The sequence below is a fragment of the Centroberyx affinis genome, unplaced genomic scaffold (assembly GCF_046629955.1).
Source record: "Centroberyx affinis isolate AG114_WGS23_722 - 3 ecotype Tasmania unplaced genomic scaffold, CSIRO-AGI_Caff_v1 ptg006109l_1, whole genome shotgun sequence".
NCBI classification, from domain to species: domain Eukaryota; kingdom Metazoa; phylum Chordata; class Actinopteri; order Beryciformes; family Berycidae; genus Centroberyx; species Centroberyx affinis.
The window spans coordinates 34,019-52,771 of NW_027283105.1; the positions used below are offsets into that span (position 1 = coordinate 34,019).

Consider the following 18,753-nt stretch of genomic DNA (forward strand, 5'->3'; position numbering starts at 1 on the left):
GCCGATCAGGGAATAACCAGTCACAGACCAGTATAAAAACCAAACAGTTTATTTATTATATACATTCAATAATAACAATGAAGGGAATAAACAGAAGGCAGACACGAGGATGGCAAAATAAAACATGGTGAGAAAATACACAAGTCACTTATTGAAAAAACGAACAAAAAAAAAAACACTTGGATAAATGAGCTTTTTTTTATAGCAATGATGAGCATGTGAAATAAAAAATAAAAAATAAAAATCCACATGCAATTGAAACCCATTTATTAAATCCCTGTACAAAAACTCCCACTGGGTTGACTTGAGCACAGTGCGGGGAGTCGGGGTCAGAGGTCAGGGGGCTGGGAGTCGGGCCGGGCTGACGAGCTGAGGACATCCTGCCTGCTTTTGCTTGCTTGCTGTCCCCAGCTCCACCTCTGCAGCCTGCCATATAAACACGGGCTCACTTCACAAGACACCACGAGAGAAAGCAACCGCGCGGGAGTCGACGCCGCTGCTCGATAACGAACCCAGCACCTGACCACGAGCCTCTGCCGGCGGGCCGAGCGAGGCGAAGCTGTTCCTAAATCTTGTGCTCAACTACAACACCGGCCTCGTTTCTGGAGAGAACCGGTTCACCCCTTTTTTGATAGAGAAGCTTAAGGCCAAATTGTCACCGGGCGGACCGCTGCTGCCGTCATCATCATCAGTTACTTTGATTTTTATTTTCATTATAAAAGAAAACCGCAGGGGGTCCGACAATCCAAATTAAACTTTGGGCGTTTGATATGACTGGTGATTACCACGACGGCCACAGAGGCGCAGAGCAGAGATAACCCAGTTTATTAAAGCCAGCTGAATGGGCTGCGGCTTTACATAAAGCGACTGCGGCCGCTCGCCTCTCCCCTCCCCTCCCATCCCCTCCCCACCCAGACACTCTCTACTGGACCATTACTGAGCTCCCCTGTCACTCCTGTCACCTCGTATCACATAACCTCCTCCGCCAAAATTCGTTTTCTTCCCACTCCTCCTCCAACGCCCCGTCCTCCACCTCGTCTTCCTCCTTCCAGCACTATGATTTGAATTCATGCACAAATGAAAGGTCTCTCTTGACACCCTGCCTTTCTCACAAAAGCATGCATAGCGACACGTCTGATAATACTTGTAAGGAAAAAGAAAAAGACAACAAAAAACAAAACAAAAACATGGTAATGATTCCTCATGATCTCATCATAAATACTCATTGGAACACCTACTGCAAAGTGTATCATGATCATAGAAAACGTCAGCTCTCCTCTTGTTATGGTATGCCCCACCCTGGGTGCCCACTGAGTGTACTGTACCCCCTGAAAAAAAACGGTGGGGAACGTTGTTATCCTGTCAGCTAATGATTAATGACTCAGCTCCTCACCTTCACCACCACCGACACAACGTCCCTCGACTATCCGCCCACACACACACTGTTCTATTGTTCAAAGGTGGCCACTGCTGGGCTGGAGGGCCCTTTTGACATTGTGTGGAAGTTTTCCCAATTTGCTTTGCCTTCTGTTCAAGCTCTGATTTGGCCCTACTGGCAAAATGCATGTCAAACTATCCTCTCCGTCTGCCTGACTTTCAATGCGTCCCTCGTGGCTCCGCGCTTTACGCGGCCGCGCAGCCCGCTGCTGTCCACCCACTGTGATTTCCCTCATCTGCAGTAAACACCTCGCCGTCTACGGCATCTTCAAAAGCCTATAAATCTGTTAAGGGGGCTGAATAAAACCGAATAAAATTCAGGGTTCTTTCGGTTGCAGTTCAGGACTCCAATTTGTGAATTTGTTGCTACACGCCTTAAACGTGTCTTTTTCTCAGTCCTCTGTAGCTCCTGCTTCAATGACATTTCCCAGCTTGCTTTTCAAAACACCTTGCTGAGGCAAACTAGAAAAATACAGCTTTAACCCACAAATAAAAAAAAAATTATAATGAGAACTAAAGTAAAGGCAAAAAAATCAACCATGAATAAAATGTAATACGTCTTGACCAAAAAATGTGCTTTCTTCAGAGAATCTTTGGAACCAAAAAGACAAACAATAGTAATAACATAGTGAGAGTATATGGAGATATAATACATAGGACAGAGACTTGGTCTATACATGGTTTGCTTGCCAGTCCCGTTACTATACCTTCAAACAGACCGGTAAGGAGGGGACTGAAATAATTTGGACTGCCTAGAACATTCCCCAAAGAGAACCAGGAGGGAGTTGGGTTAAGATTGCAACATAATGTGGAGAACAGAGCGTCCAGCTAGAGAGGGGGGATTTAGTGTCCTGTTCACACTGAAAATAATGAACATGAATAGAAAACTGCTTTGTTCATTACTAAGAATCTTCTAAGACGTTCTCCTTACTTGACGACAGTGTTATGTGGATGCAACCTCCTAGCTTTTCCGGGCTCCACTGTATTCTAATCTGGGTTGTTCTAATGGGATCTACTGTTCTGTTGAGTTGAGATCAGACTCCAGCAGCTCTGCCTAAAGCCTGTAGGCATAAATATCTCCATTGGCCAGGAGGGATTCCCATTTGGCTGCCTGGTGGATGATTAGTTTCCCATGTGGGTGTTCCCGGTTCAAATCTGGTCTGCTAAATCTAGTTCATTCGTATTCTGTGGTTCCTCGTCCATCTGACCCGTTCAATCACCGCGTCGCCGCTACAGTCGGAATGTCTGACAGTTTAGTAGATAGCAGGAAATGTATTGAGTCTTCGAAGAAGCACTACGAGCAGATAAGGAACACGAGCTGACCTGGGATCAGCCGGTGAGGTGCGGCGCACTGAAGTCTCAAGAGGGAGATATAAAGTCAATTCATAGCTGAAATGCATACAGGCGAGTTGAACACTCCATCTTAGTGTTGTCACTGTAGTTGCAATAACAGTAATAAATGTAATACTTATAGACCAGCAATAAGAGGACAATGTGAAAATAATGACTATAGCACTGATAATAATGGACAGTTTCATTGCGTCCACGTTATATATAATAATGACATTTCTACGCAAATTCTTTTCAATGGCAGCAAAACAAAATAGAAAAAAGAAAAACTGAGGTAATGCAGAAAAACAAGTCACTTGTTTCTTTTTTCCTTGTCATTTTCACACTTTTTGTATACTTTTTTTTAGCGTCAGTTTTTTTGTTTTGTTTTCTTTTGTTTCCTTTTACACTTGGGGAAAGTTGTGAGATGCCGGAAAGAGGACCAAAAAAAAAAAAGGATTTCCCCCATGCCATGTTGTTGATGGTCTGTTGTTACCGGGGCAACAGTGGTTTCTGTCAGTCAGACGTCTCCCGTAGCGCCGGCTGAATGTTCGGTATTCCAACGTTCAAAAAAAAAAAAAAAAAAAAAAGATTCCTCCATCTCCTCCATATTGAGCAGTCCAAGTTTATTTCGCTTTCTCGGCGTTATTATGCCACCACGCTAAACCAGAGGGACGTCTCTGCTGTAGAGGCGGCGGCTTTTTCGTCAATGTAGTGTGTCAAGACAAAATTAAAGTACCTTATTTTTCAGGCTAGTAATGCTGTGTCGTGGCAGTTCTATCTGTGCAGGCCGACAGTAAGGGAAAACGTGGAGAAAACCGTAGATCGGGTGCTGAGTGTATAGGTCTGATTAGGTAACGTAGGGCAGTGGATATGACTGCACAGACTTTTAGGAAGAAAGGTTTGTAGTGTGCAGGATCACACAGGTGAACAGCGGTCTCTCTCCCTCCATGTCCGATAGTGTTTCTAAATGTAACCCTCCTAAATTGTGCCTTCGAAGTAGCATCCTCCAGCTTTTTTTTTTTTTTTTACGTGGGAGACTCTACTGGCAGTTTTTCATTGTATCCGTGTCACCGACAGACAGAACAGCACAGAAACTGAGTTTGAGTTGATGATGTGGCAATGACCTCTCTCGCCAATAAAACACATGAGTTGTCACTATCGTCCGCCCGCAGAAAAATGGAGGGGAGCTCCTGCCAAACAAAGAGCTTGAAAAGGGGTTTTGGAGCGATGTGGAATTCCTGCGGTGTGATTTGTGGTTTTAGTAAGGAGCAAACCGACTGTATCCCGCCCGGTATAAACTAGCCTGAAAGAGACAGAAAGAAAACAGAGTCGTATATTACAAAAACAAAGCTACAGCCGTATATTGCTTTTGTCCGGTGAAAACATTGTTTGAGAAAAATAGTGGGGTTTTTTTGTTTTTTTTCTTGAAATGGTGGATAACCTTCTTGGGCTGAGCAAACCACCATCTCTCGTCTGAACTAAGGTTATAAATTAGGGTTAAGTAAAATATGAAGATATCCTAAGAGGGACTCGAAGCACATCTTGACATCTAGCGTTCATTTAGTTATACTACATATGCCTTCATAAATAACACTTTTGTTAATCTGTTTGTATAATAATTTGAAAACACTATTCCCACTGCTCAAACTGCAGCCCGTCTTGGATCCCGAACAGTAGGTTAAGAAACATTGGTGCAGCAGGTAAGACTTCCACCTCTGGAAAGTCATAACGCCTGCTGGTCTGGGATCAAATCCTGCCAGAGGTTTCCCTCCTGTGTCCCCCCCCTACTCTGTCTTCCTCTCAATAAAGAATGAGTATTATGTAAATTGAACTTCTCGCATTCCTTAAAAAATACTGGGGGATTTCTGCTCCAAGCTGGGTGTTGTGCAGAGAGGCTGTGTCAGTTTTCTCACCATGGCTCCCACTCCATACGCAGCAGCAGCTGGGGCTAAAGCGTGGTAGGGGTCTGTAGTGTACACCCGGCCGTAACTGCCAACACAAGAACATCACACAGAAATGAGTGAATTGGATTTTGTACAAATATGACAACTTGCACTAAAAATGTAGGCTTTGTCTCTCCTCATGGTAAGTTTGCACTTTGTTGTTGGTTGATATGGAAATTCATTCTGTTCCGAATTTCCTATGTCCAACCATCCTGAAGGCATGAAATGTGTCAGGGTGCATTGCCGGTGTATGGCTCCTCAGAAACCTCTCCACGCATCAAATTATGATTGGTAGCAGTTTAAAGAAGTTATTGTTTGTTGTGGTTCTCAATTGATTATCAGAATTCATCTCTGCGATTTCATCTTGTTTCATATGTGACAATTTCCATCACATTTGAAATGAATGAAATTTCCATAATTGGTTTTGATGTTTTTCCATTTCTCTAGATATTTAGGTTTATTACTGAGGCCAAGTCGTTTGCATACTGTTCTAATAATTATGCATAATATTAATTCTATGAATTTAGCTCCCTGATTATGTTAACAGTCAACTACAGCTTATGTACCACATTATAATTTTCTATGCTACAGGATTACATTTTCATGGTTAAATTTAGGACTAGGCCTTGAAGCCTTACTGGCTTTCACCATGGCTTTATCTTATCCACTCCATTCATTATCTATTTATTAATATTGGGCTATTGAACATTAATATTTTCACATACTATTGCAACAAATGATTGATTAGTGCAATTTGTGATCACACTCTTATGTCTTATGTTCATCCCCATTCGTCCTACTACCTGTTTTCTCTGTTATCATGGAACCATAGCGTATCGTTTTCACCCTGGGACTCTGGATTCCTCCTTGGATTACCTTCAACCAGTCAATCAACTGTGTGCTGTAGATCTGCCAATGTGACTACTGTGACTCAATTTCATTCAAAGTCAGAACTGAATCTTCTGGCTAAACTCCTTACTGAAGCCCACAGGGGATGTGAGTGTTTATGACACAAGACCATCTACACAGTCTGTATCTCAGCAGCTCTGGCGTACAGTGAGGCGTGTGGATGCATTCTTCCAGCAGTCTGTTGGTTTGTTTGTTTGTTTGTGTGTGTGTGTCCTGGGTTGACCTCACCTGTCGCTGTAGGCGGCAGCTGCGGCAGTTGCTCCGGTTACGGCCGCAGGCTGGGCATAGCGATAGGCGGCGGCGGCAGCGGCAGCAGGGTAGCCTCCCTGGAGACAGACACACACACACACACACACACACACACACACACACACACACACACACACACAGGTTATGGAGCTAACTAACCGTGCCACTGAGGGAGAACACACACCTGGGTTAGGGTGCATGACTGAGAAGGGGACCCGCACAGAGATACAATACACTGACATTTATTTCACAGATATACTGTACATACATGTGTGTCTATTTTCAACCATCTTCCAAAAAAATATATTTTAATACTCCCTTTTGGTCATTTTAAAATTTGATTGTGTACATATTAAAACTATGATTACTGTATATTATATATCTATGAAACTATTAGTTTGTAAAAAAATATATATGGAGGGAATATATACTGTGTATATACTGTGTATACATACATTTATTTCCTTGTATTAGGAAAAACTAAATAGATTCCTTAAATATATTTCCCAAACCTGCATATTGAAAATATTCACAAATAAAATATATGTCAGTACATTGCATTTCTGTGTGGGGAAAGGAGGTAGAGGCAGGAGGGGGGAGGATGTGGGACGAGTACGCTTCATCAGTGAGACAGAGAGAGAAAATTGGACTGTCGAGGTTGAGTTAGATTGCATTATTACCACTACGGCAGAGGGGAGGTAAAAACAGTGCAAGACAAAGTGTTCACTGAGTTGGGGAAATATAGCGGCCTCACTGTCTTATCAAAACAGATTTAGAAGTATTCAAGTAGTGGATGGAAATGTCAAGAGGACATCTACAATGGATAGCGGATACTAGAGGATACTAAGGTTCCAGTAGAGACATGTTTTATGCTAAAAACAGTATTTGTTATTATCATTTGTGTTGTTTCACATGGATTTAGAGGACAGACAAAATGAAATGGTGAGGGGGAGGGAAAAAAAGGATCACACACACAAACACACCCACACAAGCCTATACTGACACTAAAATCACCTCCTGGCATTGAGACTGCATGCATGCCCCAATTTACAATGCAAACCTATTTAAAAACACAACACCACTGCATTTGGACCTGATCAGAACAGAGCAGAGCAAAACAGAACAGAACAACCAAGCATTCTCCTAGACGCCTGCAGGACATGAAGAGGAGGAGAGAGAAAGTGGGAGGGAGGAGGAGGACAGAGAGAATGGGGAATTAGGGGGAGAGCGAGGCTTCTGGGTGAGTGGAGGATCTGGGAGAGAGGGATAGAGCAGTAAGATGTCTGCATGCAGCAGTTGATCGGCACATGCGTCAATAACCATCCTGGGAGGGAGTTGTGGGGGGTATAATTCAGGAAGAGAGCGTGTTCTCCATTTCAACATCAGCCCCTCAGGGCAAAGGAGTTCAGAACATCTCTCACCCCAGGCTAACATCGACTGGACCTTGCTGAGAAATGGTAGCCTCCAATTTTAAAAGAATGATGAAAGAAACCTATAGTTTGGCATCATTACCATGGCGGTGTCCAATTTGAATGAATGATGCTGTGAACTGATTATTTTACTTTTTCAGGACAATGCCGCCATTTTTGACATGTGGGTCTAATGCCATTCTTGCCAACATGAGACCAAAATAAGGATGAATGTTGTTTTTAATAACTAGCTACCCAGACAAATTGAAGAGACCAGGTTCTCTTTTGAACAAACTGGTAAAAAAATAAAAATAAAACACTCAATTTAGTAGTTTAGTAAACAAACAAACAAGCCCCTTCCCCACAATCGAAAAGTGCACATTTCAGTGAGTTAGTAGAAAAAAATAAATTCAAAGCAGCGGTCATTTTCGAACAACTAAAAGACAACATGTTCCAGATCAGATCAGAAGATGATTCATAAGACCAAAGGAGGTAGTAAAGTAAAACAATGCACACTGTGGGTTTGGTGTTGAGTTGACCCTACCTGAGGCAATCTGGGACTAAGGACTGAGTCCTGAAACACTAGTCTATAGAGAGAACAGAAACAACCGTTGTCAACCTGGATACACACACACACACACACACTTATTCATACACACACGCTCGTACACTGACGCACGCTGCCGCATCCGCCCACAGAGCAGCCTTTGTAGTGGTGTTTGAAACCCTCTATCCCTTCATCACCGAGATTTACCCACCCTCTGTTTTTGTTATTTTTGAAACCAACATCACGTCTTTTCACCCTGGCTGTGATGAAACCATACAATCAGGGACATTATCAGCACAACAGAAAAAAGTCCTGAGGGGAAAACAAGGCTTATCAGAGAAATCACATCCTTGTATGGTCAGGATCTTGGGGTTAATTCATTAAGGGGTGTGTTGTGCTTTTGACCGGTTGGGCTCATTCACCTGTGGGGTGGGGCAGCTCTGTGCAGCGCATGACCGGACGCACATGCAGAATCACCCCCAGAGGAAAAGAGAGGAGGAGAAAAGCCGTGAGGCGAGGGACAGAGAGAGTTGTTGGTGGGAGGTGAGTTTACTTACGTATAGGTCCGCAGCTCCGTAAAACCCATCCTGATACACCACACTGAGAGAGGAGGAGGTCACACAGAGACAGAGGGAGGAGGAGGAAGAGCAGGAGGAGACAAAAGGGTAACAGAAAGGCAGGAAAAGGTGAAAGAGAAAGGGGGAGAGATGGATGGAGAGGGATGGGGGAGTGTGGGGGGGGGGTGCAAATGGAGAGGTGCACAGTCCCAAACCAGAGTGGATGAAGGTCACAACACAGCAAAAAGAGAGGTAAGAGAGAGAGAGGGAGAGAAGGAGAGAGAGAAAGAGAGATAGAAGTTATTTCACACCCATGCAGCATGCAGAGGAAATACAACTTCCATTTATGCTCCACAAGTGCAACCAAAAACCATCCAACACCGTTATGCATGGCAACAATGGACTCATGGGGCAAATAGATAAAGTTCATTGACTAGCATTGAACTGAATTGAAACCATAAACTGCTATTGTTCCCCTGCTACAGGAAAATCAAGGCAGTAAAGGCCACTTGAAATAGTTTTTTTTTTTTATGAGGAAATGATCCTTGAGAAGTGAAGTACTTTTTATTGGGTTTTTAGGGCCAATAGTGGAGCAGATATGGAAAGGGTAATTCCTGCAGCACCCAATTTCATCCTGTTTAGCTTAATTTGAATGTCATCACAGTAAGCAGCCACAAGGCCATTAACCAATCAACTTCTGCTTTGATCTGAATATCACAGCAGTCACAACCCCATTAGCCAATCAGCACAGCCCAGCAACAACGGCATGCACAGTACACACATCGAGGAAAAAAACAAAAAAAACACATCACAGTAAACATGAATAATTTGTAGCAAATCTGTGTGCAGGGTGATTGCGTATGCATAATGTCTGAATGTGGTTTGTGTGTGTTTATGCAAATCTATTGATGGTGGTATCTGTGTGTTTATGCAAATGAACCTTCAATGGCGCAATCCCGTCACCGTGTTATAGTTTAGTGAATAGCTCGCAAACTGACTGACTATGTGCCAGTTTGGACTGTTGAAGAGAGTGAAGTGCGAATAATGTTTGAACATGAGAATTGTATGAGCGCAGCTGTATTATATGGAAACCTGGTCAAATATAAATTGGAAAATGATGAAATTGGCGTTCAGGAGGTGTGCTGTGCTGCATTTACAAGGCACTTGAGCAGACTCCGACTATATTGACAAATGAAGTACTACTTTGTATGTGTGTTTTTCTAAACAAATCAATCACCTATCCCTTTTTTTGTTTCTTTATATACAGTAAACACATAAAACACTTCATTACTATTGTGCGTAGCTCGAGTGCAGCTACAAAACATGAGGTGAATGATTCCTGTTTATAGAAGGCTGTATGTTTCTTACCCCGGGTAGGCGGGGATGGCAGGCTGAGGCACGGCGGCCCGCACAGCGCTGTAGACGGGCCGGCCTCGGCCCCTGAGGTGGGCACCGCGAAACGCTGCTGCTGCTGTGGTGGCTGCTGCTGCCGCCGAAGGGTAGGGAAACCCTGGAACTGGAGGAGGAGGAGTGGAGGAAGGGAGGAAGAGAGGGGGGAGAACGAAGGTAAGCGGGAGGGTGCGAGGGATGGGTGTGGGGGAGAGGGGCAAAAAGGAAGGACGGGGAAAGGAGGTAGACAATGGGAGGGAGGGAGGGAAGGTGGGGAGTTTAGAACGTAAGGGAAGATACCGATGCAGGTAGGAAGAGAAAAGAGAAGGGAGGGAAAAAAATGGGGAGAGAGGGAGGCCGGGAATGAATTAAAGGAGAACAAGAGAGAGCAAAGAGAGAAAGGAATAATGCGACTATGGCCTTGAGGGCTTGATATCAATAAAAAGTGCCAGTGAAGGGAAATGCTAGGCAAGCAGCGCATTAATATAAATTAAAGATTTGAGTGTGACTGTAATTTAAAGTAGGCCTTTTTAGTGTGACTGCATGGACAGTAAACGAGATAGAGCCTGGCTTTACCTGCATAGAGCTCTGGTCCGTACATGGCCCCCACCATGGGGCTCAACTTCCAGCCCGCTGATCGCCAGAGAGACAGGAGGGGAGCAACAGTTAGTAGGGGTAGGTTACAGGGAATATAGGCTCCTGTATGCCCCACTGTACTTGGACATAGCTTGGTGTCGTTAAATACAACGACTTCACATGACAACATTATAATTGTCATTCACAGTTATTGCATAATTACTGGGAAGCAACACGCAGAAAGGGCCTTCAGCGTTGGCATTGAGAATACTGATGCTTGACCAGCTATTTACAACAGGAACATTTATGAATGGCATGTGATCAGAAGTCAAAAAAAGGAGGAAAAAGCAGAAAAACAGTAATCTCACATTAAAATAAATGGGAGGGGATAGCCAGACACTGAAAATCATATCCTCTCATGATATCTGCATTTTATACAATGGAAAACATATAAAGAATACATGCATCCGCCATCAAGGAGTGAATCTAGGTCAATCTAGTTGCAGAAAGCTCCTGGTATACCACCACTGGAAACAATGCAAAGTGAACAGTGTCAGGTTTCCAGTGACTTTACAGGGAGTGTTCACTCAGCGGTTGACACCTGATAGCAATGGCTGATACTTAACAGCTCTTGTGCAAAATGTTAGGCTACTTTCAGACACTAACACTCATTAGTGATGTTATCTGTCTTTCTTTATGCGTGTTCAAACTGCAGAGTTATTAATTCGTACCACTTTACAGTCTGTTGATAGTGGACATAGCCGCTCTATCTCTTAGCTCTTATTATTTTTTCGTTTTTTTCCCCCAAGCTATTGTGCTTCTCTATTGATCATTTTATGGTCGTAGGAATATTATTATGACACCTCTGACCGCTGCAGTCTTTAATAGTGCTTACTTATAATAATAATAATAATTTTGTTGCCCTAAGAATTTGACCTTACTCTCCTGCACTCGTAAGTTGCTCTGGATGAGTGTCAGCTTAAAAAATGAATGAAATTGGTTTGCTGACAATCTAAAAGTACATGGTCTCCAAGGGAATCTACAAGCTGCTGTCTGTTTTACTATGTTTTTCCCCCCTGCCTAGCTCTTTCTCTCCCTCTGTCTCTATGCTGTACTGAATTAGGCGGGCCGCTGTTCATGTTGTTCTTGTTAGAGTGTGTCAGTGTGGTTGTTACCATAAGGCAGTGTGCTGAGGGCCTCTCCGTTAGGGTAGGGACTGACCATTTTCTTGTTAGTCATCACCCTGGCGGTAGCGTTATTCACCTGGGGATGGAGGAACAGACGGTCAAAGGCACAGACACACAAAAAAACAAACAAAAGGAAACTAAAGTAACACACATACTCACACATATAGGTCAATATCACAAATCCAAAGCTGATATTTTCACAGTGAATTTACATCCAACAAGCCTGCCACTATGTGCCGGTGGGATGGTGGTTGTGTGCTTGCCTCCGTTTCTATGTATATGTCTAAGGTTTGTATACACTAAGGCAGACAATGTTAGTGTCTGTGTTCATCTACTGTTGCTGGATCATTAAAGGAGAATACCGGTGTCATTTAGAGTTACAGCCCATTTACCACTGCCTACGTCTAGTTTACATTTCCCCAATCATTTTGCAATGCATGACGCATGTAATTAGATTTTTTGACATTTACTAATTTTTTGTCATTTAGCTAGCTTGAAATTAACTGCTGCCCCAGCTAACAAAGACACCCTAAATAAAAGGACATGGATGTGACAATAAAATCAGTAGTAAAAATTGTAAGGCGACATGTTTTTGAGGGATTATTTCCTGGTGGAGACTTCAATTTCTCCCTGTGGGTGTCAGGTGACGTTAAGCAGAGCGTTACATAATGTGCGCACTGATATGAAAACACTCAATGACATACCTATAAAACAGGAACTTTGACTAAACCAAATTAAGGCTTCATGTTAACTGTGATGGATCGTCTATCTCAGGCAAATTTTGAGTCTGTGGAAGTTATTTTTCATACTGTACAAGAATGAATGGCAGCAAATGGCTTCTTCTGAAAACAAGCCCTGATATCTCCTAAGCTGACTGTGTGGAGACACCAGCAGGAATAATGTAATGTAGAGGGGCAAACTAGACAATCGGCATAAACTTTGAAAAAACAACAAACAAACAAAAAAACACAGGTATTATCCTTTAACTGTAGAATCAATGTGGATCAGGCTTTCAACAGAATTCTACCCCTGACATGGCTGCCAACTCCTTCAGTGGTGATGTGATGATGTGTGTACGCGTGTGTGTGCTTGTGTGTGTGTGTCGGTGTGTGTGTGTGTGTCTGTGTTTGTGTATGTGTAGGTGGGGGGTTGTTAGGGGGATTCTTAGTCATCATGCAATTAAAAAACAGAGTTGCCCAGTAGAGATTTGGTGATTCATTCTGGAGAGATATGAAGGCTGCCATGGGTGACATTGTTTATGCCCCTACTGTGACTAGAGAGAGAGCGAGACAGAGAGCACGAGAGAGAGAGAGGGAGCGAGAGAGAGAGAGAGAGAGAGAGAGAGTGAGAGAGCGAGAGAGAGCGAGAGAGAGCGAGAGAGAGAGATACGCAGAGGTACACAGGCAAGTCACAGCAGGGGGAACTGAGCTGTACTTTTTTGGCATGCACAGGTGGAGGTATTGTGCATTTGTCAGGCGTGTGTGTGTGTGTTTTGTGCACGCTGGCTGACATTTCATTCTAATGCTTAGGCTTTTCAGTCCAAGATGGCTGATAATCTCCTCTCTGAGCTTCAAAGGCTCATACTCCAGTCCCTTGATCTATCCCTATCTTCCTTTGATGGGCTTTAAGAGAAGGAGATTGTAGCTCTCTGTAATAACCCATACTGTCTGAGTGTGCTGTCGAAGCTCTACATCTGACTGTGTGGCAAGCTGAAGATTAATGACCTTTTGGCTAGCTGAGGGGAGCTAGGAGAGTGAGTATGTGCGTGTGTGACAGTGGAGGAGAGAGAAGAGGGATTGGGTCAGTAAAGAATGAGTGTGTTTGTGTGTGCGCGCACACTGTGGTCCCATTTAGTAGGCCATTATGGCCTATACTGCGATTCGTATTGCCCCTCTCAGTGAGTCATGTTCTTTATCGGCCGGGGCTTCATTCAAATGGAAATGAGATTTACCTCATTTTTCCCTCATTGCAAATGAGAAGGTCAGTGGCGAGTGATTCAATTAGCCTAGCCTGGCTAGCTATCTGACGTAACTGTCCGCGGGTGTCTGAGTGCAGACATTTTGAAATATAAATCAAGTTGACGAGTCAAATTAATGCCAACCGTTTTTTTTTTTATATCACAGCAGGACTCAATCAAGACTTTGGTGAACTTCTATCTTGAGTGTTAACGGTGGGTGATAATGAAGAATTTACCCTCTGTGAACGGTGGGAAATCGTGTGTCTGTGTGTGTATTCCTATGTGCATGTCGAGGGCAATTAATGGAATTGAATCAATCTTTCTGACAGGAAGACATGCAAATCAACAGAGACCAACGTGGAAGGCAAATCTGAAAGTGTTAATGATTAATAAAACATTCAACCTTTCTCATCCCACCTTTGCCCTCCCAGTCCAGCCTGACCAACAGAACTGGACAAAATGAAATCACATTTCCATATGAAACCAAACTTGTGGGGTTTACATACCTAAAAAGAAATATTCAAAAACAAAACCAAAAACACAACAAGGGAGAGGGAGAGAAAGAGGGGGTGCAAAAACATTTGTTTGACAAAATTAATAATCGTATAACACAGAAATTACACGCAGCCAAATATGGGCGCATCACATGACCAAGAGTGAGAGTAACGAACCAAAAAAAGTAAAAATTCAGCCAATCAGCAAGCCTCGGATGCAGCATAGAGACCAATCAAAACAATCGCAGCACTCCCACATCAAACACATAAGAGACGGAGATGGGACGGGTAAGTTGGGAGAGAGGGATGCAGGTGAGAAGTACAGAGACAGAGCCAGTCCATATACAAAAACAGGGGAACATAAAGATGGAGTGAAGAGAGAGAGAGAGAGAGAGAGAAAAAGGGAGAAACAGTTTGTCTACATAAGCAACACCAAATAAACAACTGATAAACGATTACTGTTCAAAACGAAAAATTAAATACCAAGGTGCGTCATTCAAATAAAGCAATTAGATTTGGTGACCATTCTCCTGAAAATCTCATTATATGTGGGGGGTTGAGAGACAGAGCACCAAAGGATGGAGGGAGGAAGAGAGAGAGATAGAGAGAGAAGAGCAATCCTCATTCCCAAAAAAGGAGAGAAACAAAATAAACATGAGACACTCTGCCAGGCATTAGAACTGTGTGTCACAAACTAAGACCAGTACACTACTACTACTATTACTACTACAACTACTAATACACAGACAATCCACTACAGGAAAACCAAACCAAAACAAAACAAAAGAGAAAAAATAAAATGGCAGCATAAAAGAGAGACCCAAAGAACAGCGAGGTAAACCCCATATCGGTTTAGAGATGCATATGGTTGCACAACACTGGCTGATTTGATTTCTGGACAGATCTGGAGCGGCATAATTTCTGAACCTATTTATACTCTAACATAAATTAACAAAAGAACCCCAATGAACAACACAATTATATTACTTAATGTTCCTGCAAATGAAGGGGAAAACTGTTCTCGCTAGTCTATCTTTTGTAGAAGGGGAGCTCTCAAGGAAAGTACATTTGGAAATTCTTTGAGTGTCTTGGCATCCTTCAACTGTCTGCGTTATGGCGTGCCAGGATGCTGGCTAGCCACATGTTAAACATTTTACCATTAGCTCACTGCCTAGAGTCATTCTTTCCCTGAATTTGAGACCCACTTAGCTAACATTTTTCAAATGTACACTATATCCAATTGCCTAACATTCGTCCAGTGTAGACTATGCTAAATGCAGACAGGTCAATGAAACAAAGGAACTCAAAATCGGAGCAGCGTCATTTGCCCTGCAGCTCGGGGTCTACATTCACTCAAAGCAACTGTAGGCAGCGACAAAGCCCAAAGCTTTATATCATTCCTGTTGATTATCATTAATCAAGAAAATGAATACTGTATATTGAGTCCAATGGAGAATTAATCAGATGGATTGTGGACAGCCGTGTCATTGCAGAGAGGAGGGTGATTACATTCGGTCATTCCCAGTGAGGTGTTAATGAGATGGTGGGGGGGTGGGGTGGGGTGGGGGGCATGGGGAGAAAATATTATTACTAAAGGATCCAGTCTGTCGAGGATGTGTCTGTCTGGTTGTGTGCCTGTTTGGTGCTGTATTGTGTGCCGTAAAATTACATGATATCAATAGCTTTCTGGGGCATAGAGCAAGGGCATTATACAGTGTGGGCCTGTGCTTGTCACTCTAAAATCAATTGGTAAATAAGAACACAAAAATGACTACTGTAACAATATAGTGGATATTACATGGTATCTAATGCCCATTTCAGGGGTGGGGTGGGAAGGGGATCAGTTCAGTGATAGATGTTGTTTGTACACAACTTACCGTTGCCGTAGAAACAGCGTGTGGTTACCGTGGAGACTGACAACAACACACAGAAGTCGTCAGGGAAACAGAAAAAATATAATAAATAAAGGAACAAATAATCCTAGAAACAAAAGAGAGCTAAATACCCCCCTCCCCCCATGTGAAATAAAAAAGTGATAGCAGCAGTGTTATAGTTCAGAACAGAATATAAGAGAAAGAAGAAAGAGAGAGAAAGGAAGAGAGAATGCTAATTCTTAAATGCTAAACAGAGCTCTGAGCATCGTTTCAACAATCGGGCCGGTGACAGAAAGAGATTCGGTGCTCTTTAGAACCAAAGCTACGGTAAAGGGGAATGGAGATAAGGGGCAACCTTGCCTTAACCCACACATTATCCTACTGTATGCAAGGGGCTAAAAATGCAGCTAATTGGAACATCCTGAAAGGAAGTCAGAAGAGCGGGGACAAATGCACACCCCTCTATCATAAGAGCAGAACAGTAGCAAAGATTGGTTTAACGGTGTCTGGAAATGGGTCTACCACAGTCAAGAGGACAAGCAGAGGTATTTTGGTTAAATGTTGCAAGAAAGGATTCATTCTTAGGTGGTAAAGTTAGGCCACAAGAGAACAGTGTTTATTTGATAAATGGTCAAGGATAGAAAGGCTATAATTTCCACTGGTTTTACCAGTCACCACAAAAGAACATATTTCAGGTTGTACAATAAAGTAACAAAAACAAAGAAAACAAAAAGCAAAACAATAAAGAGGCAGATAGAGATAATGGCGAGGAAGGGTATTAAAGTTAGAAATACAGGTTAATGTCAAAGAAAATACGTAATGACGGCTATAGCATTTTAGCAGAGGTGCACATAGACAAGAGACAAGGCAAGGGACTATTTCGGTCATAAAGAAGGCAGCGTGGACTAGGGTTGGACAGTGGTGGAAAAAATAAAGACAAACTTGACTGGCAAGAGGAGAATGGAGGGACGAGGAAGAGAAAGTGGAAAAGTCTAGAAAACAGAAAGACAGAGGGTTGGAAAGGGCAAAGTGCAAACTCTCTTTCCCCTTTTCTTTCAACCTCTTCAGATTCACACATGTACTGTGCAAACACACATGGATACTCACACGTAGTCACAACATTTCATTCATGGATCAACCTTTTTCTGTGGCACATCATGCAGCCTATAACAGAACAAGATCCTGGCCAAATCCAAAACTAGACCCAGGAAATGACATAAAGCCCTTTCTGGGGAGTCGTCATCTACGAAACTGGGACACAAAGCACTGGCAAGCCTTCACCTCAGCCCATCTCAAATCCATTAACTCAGAATCGCATTTTTAGCATTTCAAACATGGTCTCAATTGGAATGATACCACTGGATAAAATGATAGAGGCTGATAGGGTTTGTCTGTGAAAATAACTGAACTAACTAACTAAAGGCCCAGGCAAAGGTGATATGGCAAGGTGAAGGCTCGGAGTTCAGCAAATTGTGTCCCATTGAGGAGTGTCTGACCGCAGTGTTGGTGGGTGAGAACGTGCATGGTCAGCCATGCAGGACCACGGGACAACTTCTTTTCATCCTTTTCATCACACACATCCATGCAGTGGTGATAACGCACGTGGTTCATAACAAGGACTTTTCTCTCTAGTAGCTCCCCACTGATGAGACAGACGCATGCAGAGCTGTACCACTTGTGACACACACACACACACACCCACACCTCGGCTAGTCTAAACTATTGTATTCAAGTGTCTGACTAAAACTCTGCGCTGCGGAGGAGCCATCACTTCCCATAACACTCCAACCACACATACCAACCACAAACACACAAACTTAGAGCAGGAGTTAGTGAATGGTAGCCTAATGCACTTTCAGTACAGCCAGTCAGTGTCGCTTAATAATGAAATATGTGACTACACAAGACAGAAATGGGTTGCTTTTTGGGGTATCTTAACTAAGTGCCACAAGTCAATGAGAGACAAAATGTTAATGCCAATGACAGACAAATGTTACGACCAAGGACTGCTTGGCCACATAAACCTAATTCTGCATCATTTCTAGAGCAGTTGATGAGGACATACATACAAACACAGAGACAGCCATGGATGGGTAGAGATGCATGGAGGTGTGTATGTTTGTGAGTGCATACTAAGATACACACCAAAGGTCATTGTCACACCTATATATAGGTCTATAGGACTCTATAGGCTATATATAGAGCTACTGGAGATGAGATGAGATCACAGAAAGCAGGTAGACACAAAGTGAATTGTAGTTGGGCCACTTACATGGATACATTGGAAGCGCACAGGAAACTGACTTCTTCAAAGCGCAGAGTTTTATTCCAGACAAAGAGAAGTACAGTATAACTTTAAGAACAACAATTCTATTTCTATTATATAGGCTACATACATGCACACTATGGATAGTTAAGCTATGAGAAAAACTACCAAACTCCCATTGGCATGCACCAAGAATAAGAAATGTCAGCACTCAAGTTAAGTACAGCCTGCATCTTTAAAGATGGACAAGGTTGAAAGAAAAAAACATTTTGAAAACTAAAAATTAAACTATTCAACCCTATTTCCATGAGTGTAGCAAGGCTATGAGACACCCAGGTGCAATTGATTTCATGCCAACTGAACAACTAAAATTTAACAGTCCCATCACCAAACCGAATTCAACAAAATAGCTGATGTAAAAAATAGACATGCAAGAAAAAAACATCCAACTGTCTGCAGTACTGCCTCAGGCTACATGAAAAAACCATACTAAAATACCAACCATGCACACTTAGGCTACATCAACTAAGACCCCATGCCAGTGAATAGCAATAACAAAAATTGTATAGTCACACTCAATACTTGGTAAAATGTTTATGTAAAACCATAGCATACAGTAGGCCTATA

The 18,753-nt window shown here is 42.8% G+C and overlaps 1 protein-coding gene across 2 annotated transcripts in view; it reads right to left on the bottom strand.

Moving 5' to 3' along the window:
* Positions 1-921: 921 nt before the first annotated feature.
* The window catches only part of LOC139638098 (RNA binding protein fox-1 homolog 2-like), a 31,242-nt gene continuing 13,410 nt past the window's right edge, over positions 922-18,753 (bottom strand). The window contains exons 6-12 of one of the 2 annotated variants that reach the window (XM_071512131.1): positions 11,524-11,611; positions 10,349-10,405; positions 9,752-9,899; positions 7,824-7,866; positions 5,850-5,947; positions 4,683-4,758; positions 922-4,072 (exon numbers count right to left, since the gene is read on the bottom strand). In XM_071512131.1, coding sequence (XP_071368232.1) covers positions 4,028-4,072; positions 4,683-4,758; positions 5,850-5,947; positions 7,824-7,866; positions 9,752-9,899; positions 10,349-10,405; positions 11,524-11,611 — 555 coding nt within the window. In that variant the 3' untranslated portion in view covers positions 922-4,027. Of the gene's footprint in view, positions 4,073-4,682; positions 4,759-5,849; positions 5,948-7,823; positions 7,867-8,383; positions 8,427-9,751; positions 9,900-10,348; positions 10,406-11,523; positions 11,612-18,753 lie in introns of both variants that reach the window. The other variant, XM_071512130.1, reaches the window with a different exon arrangement.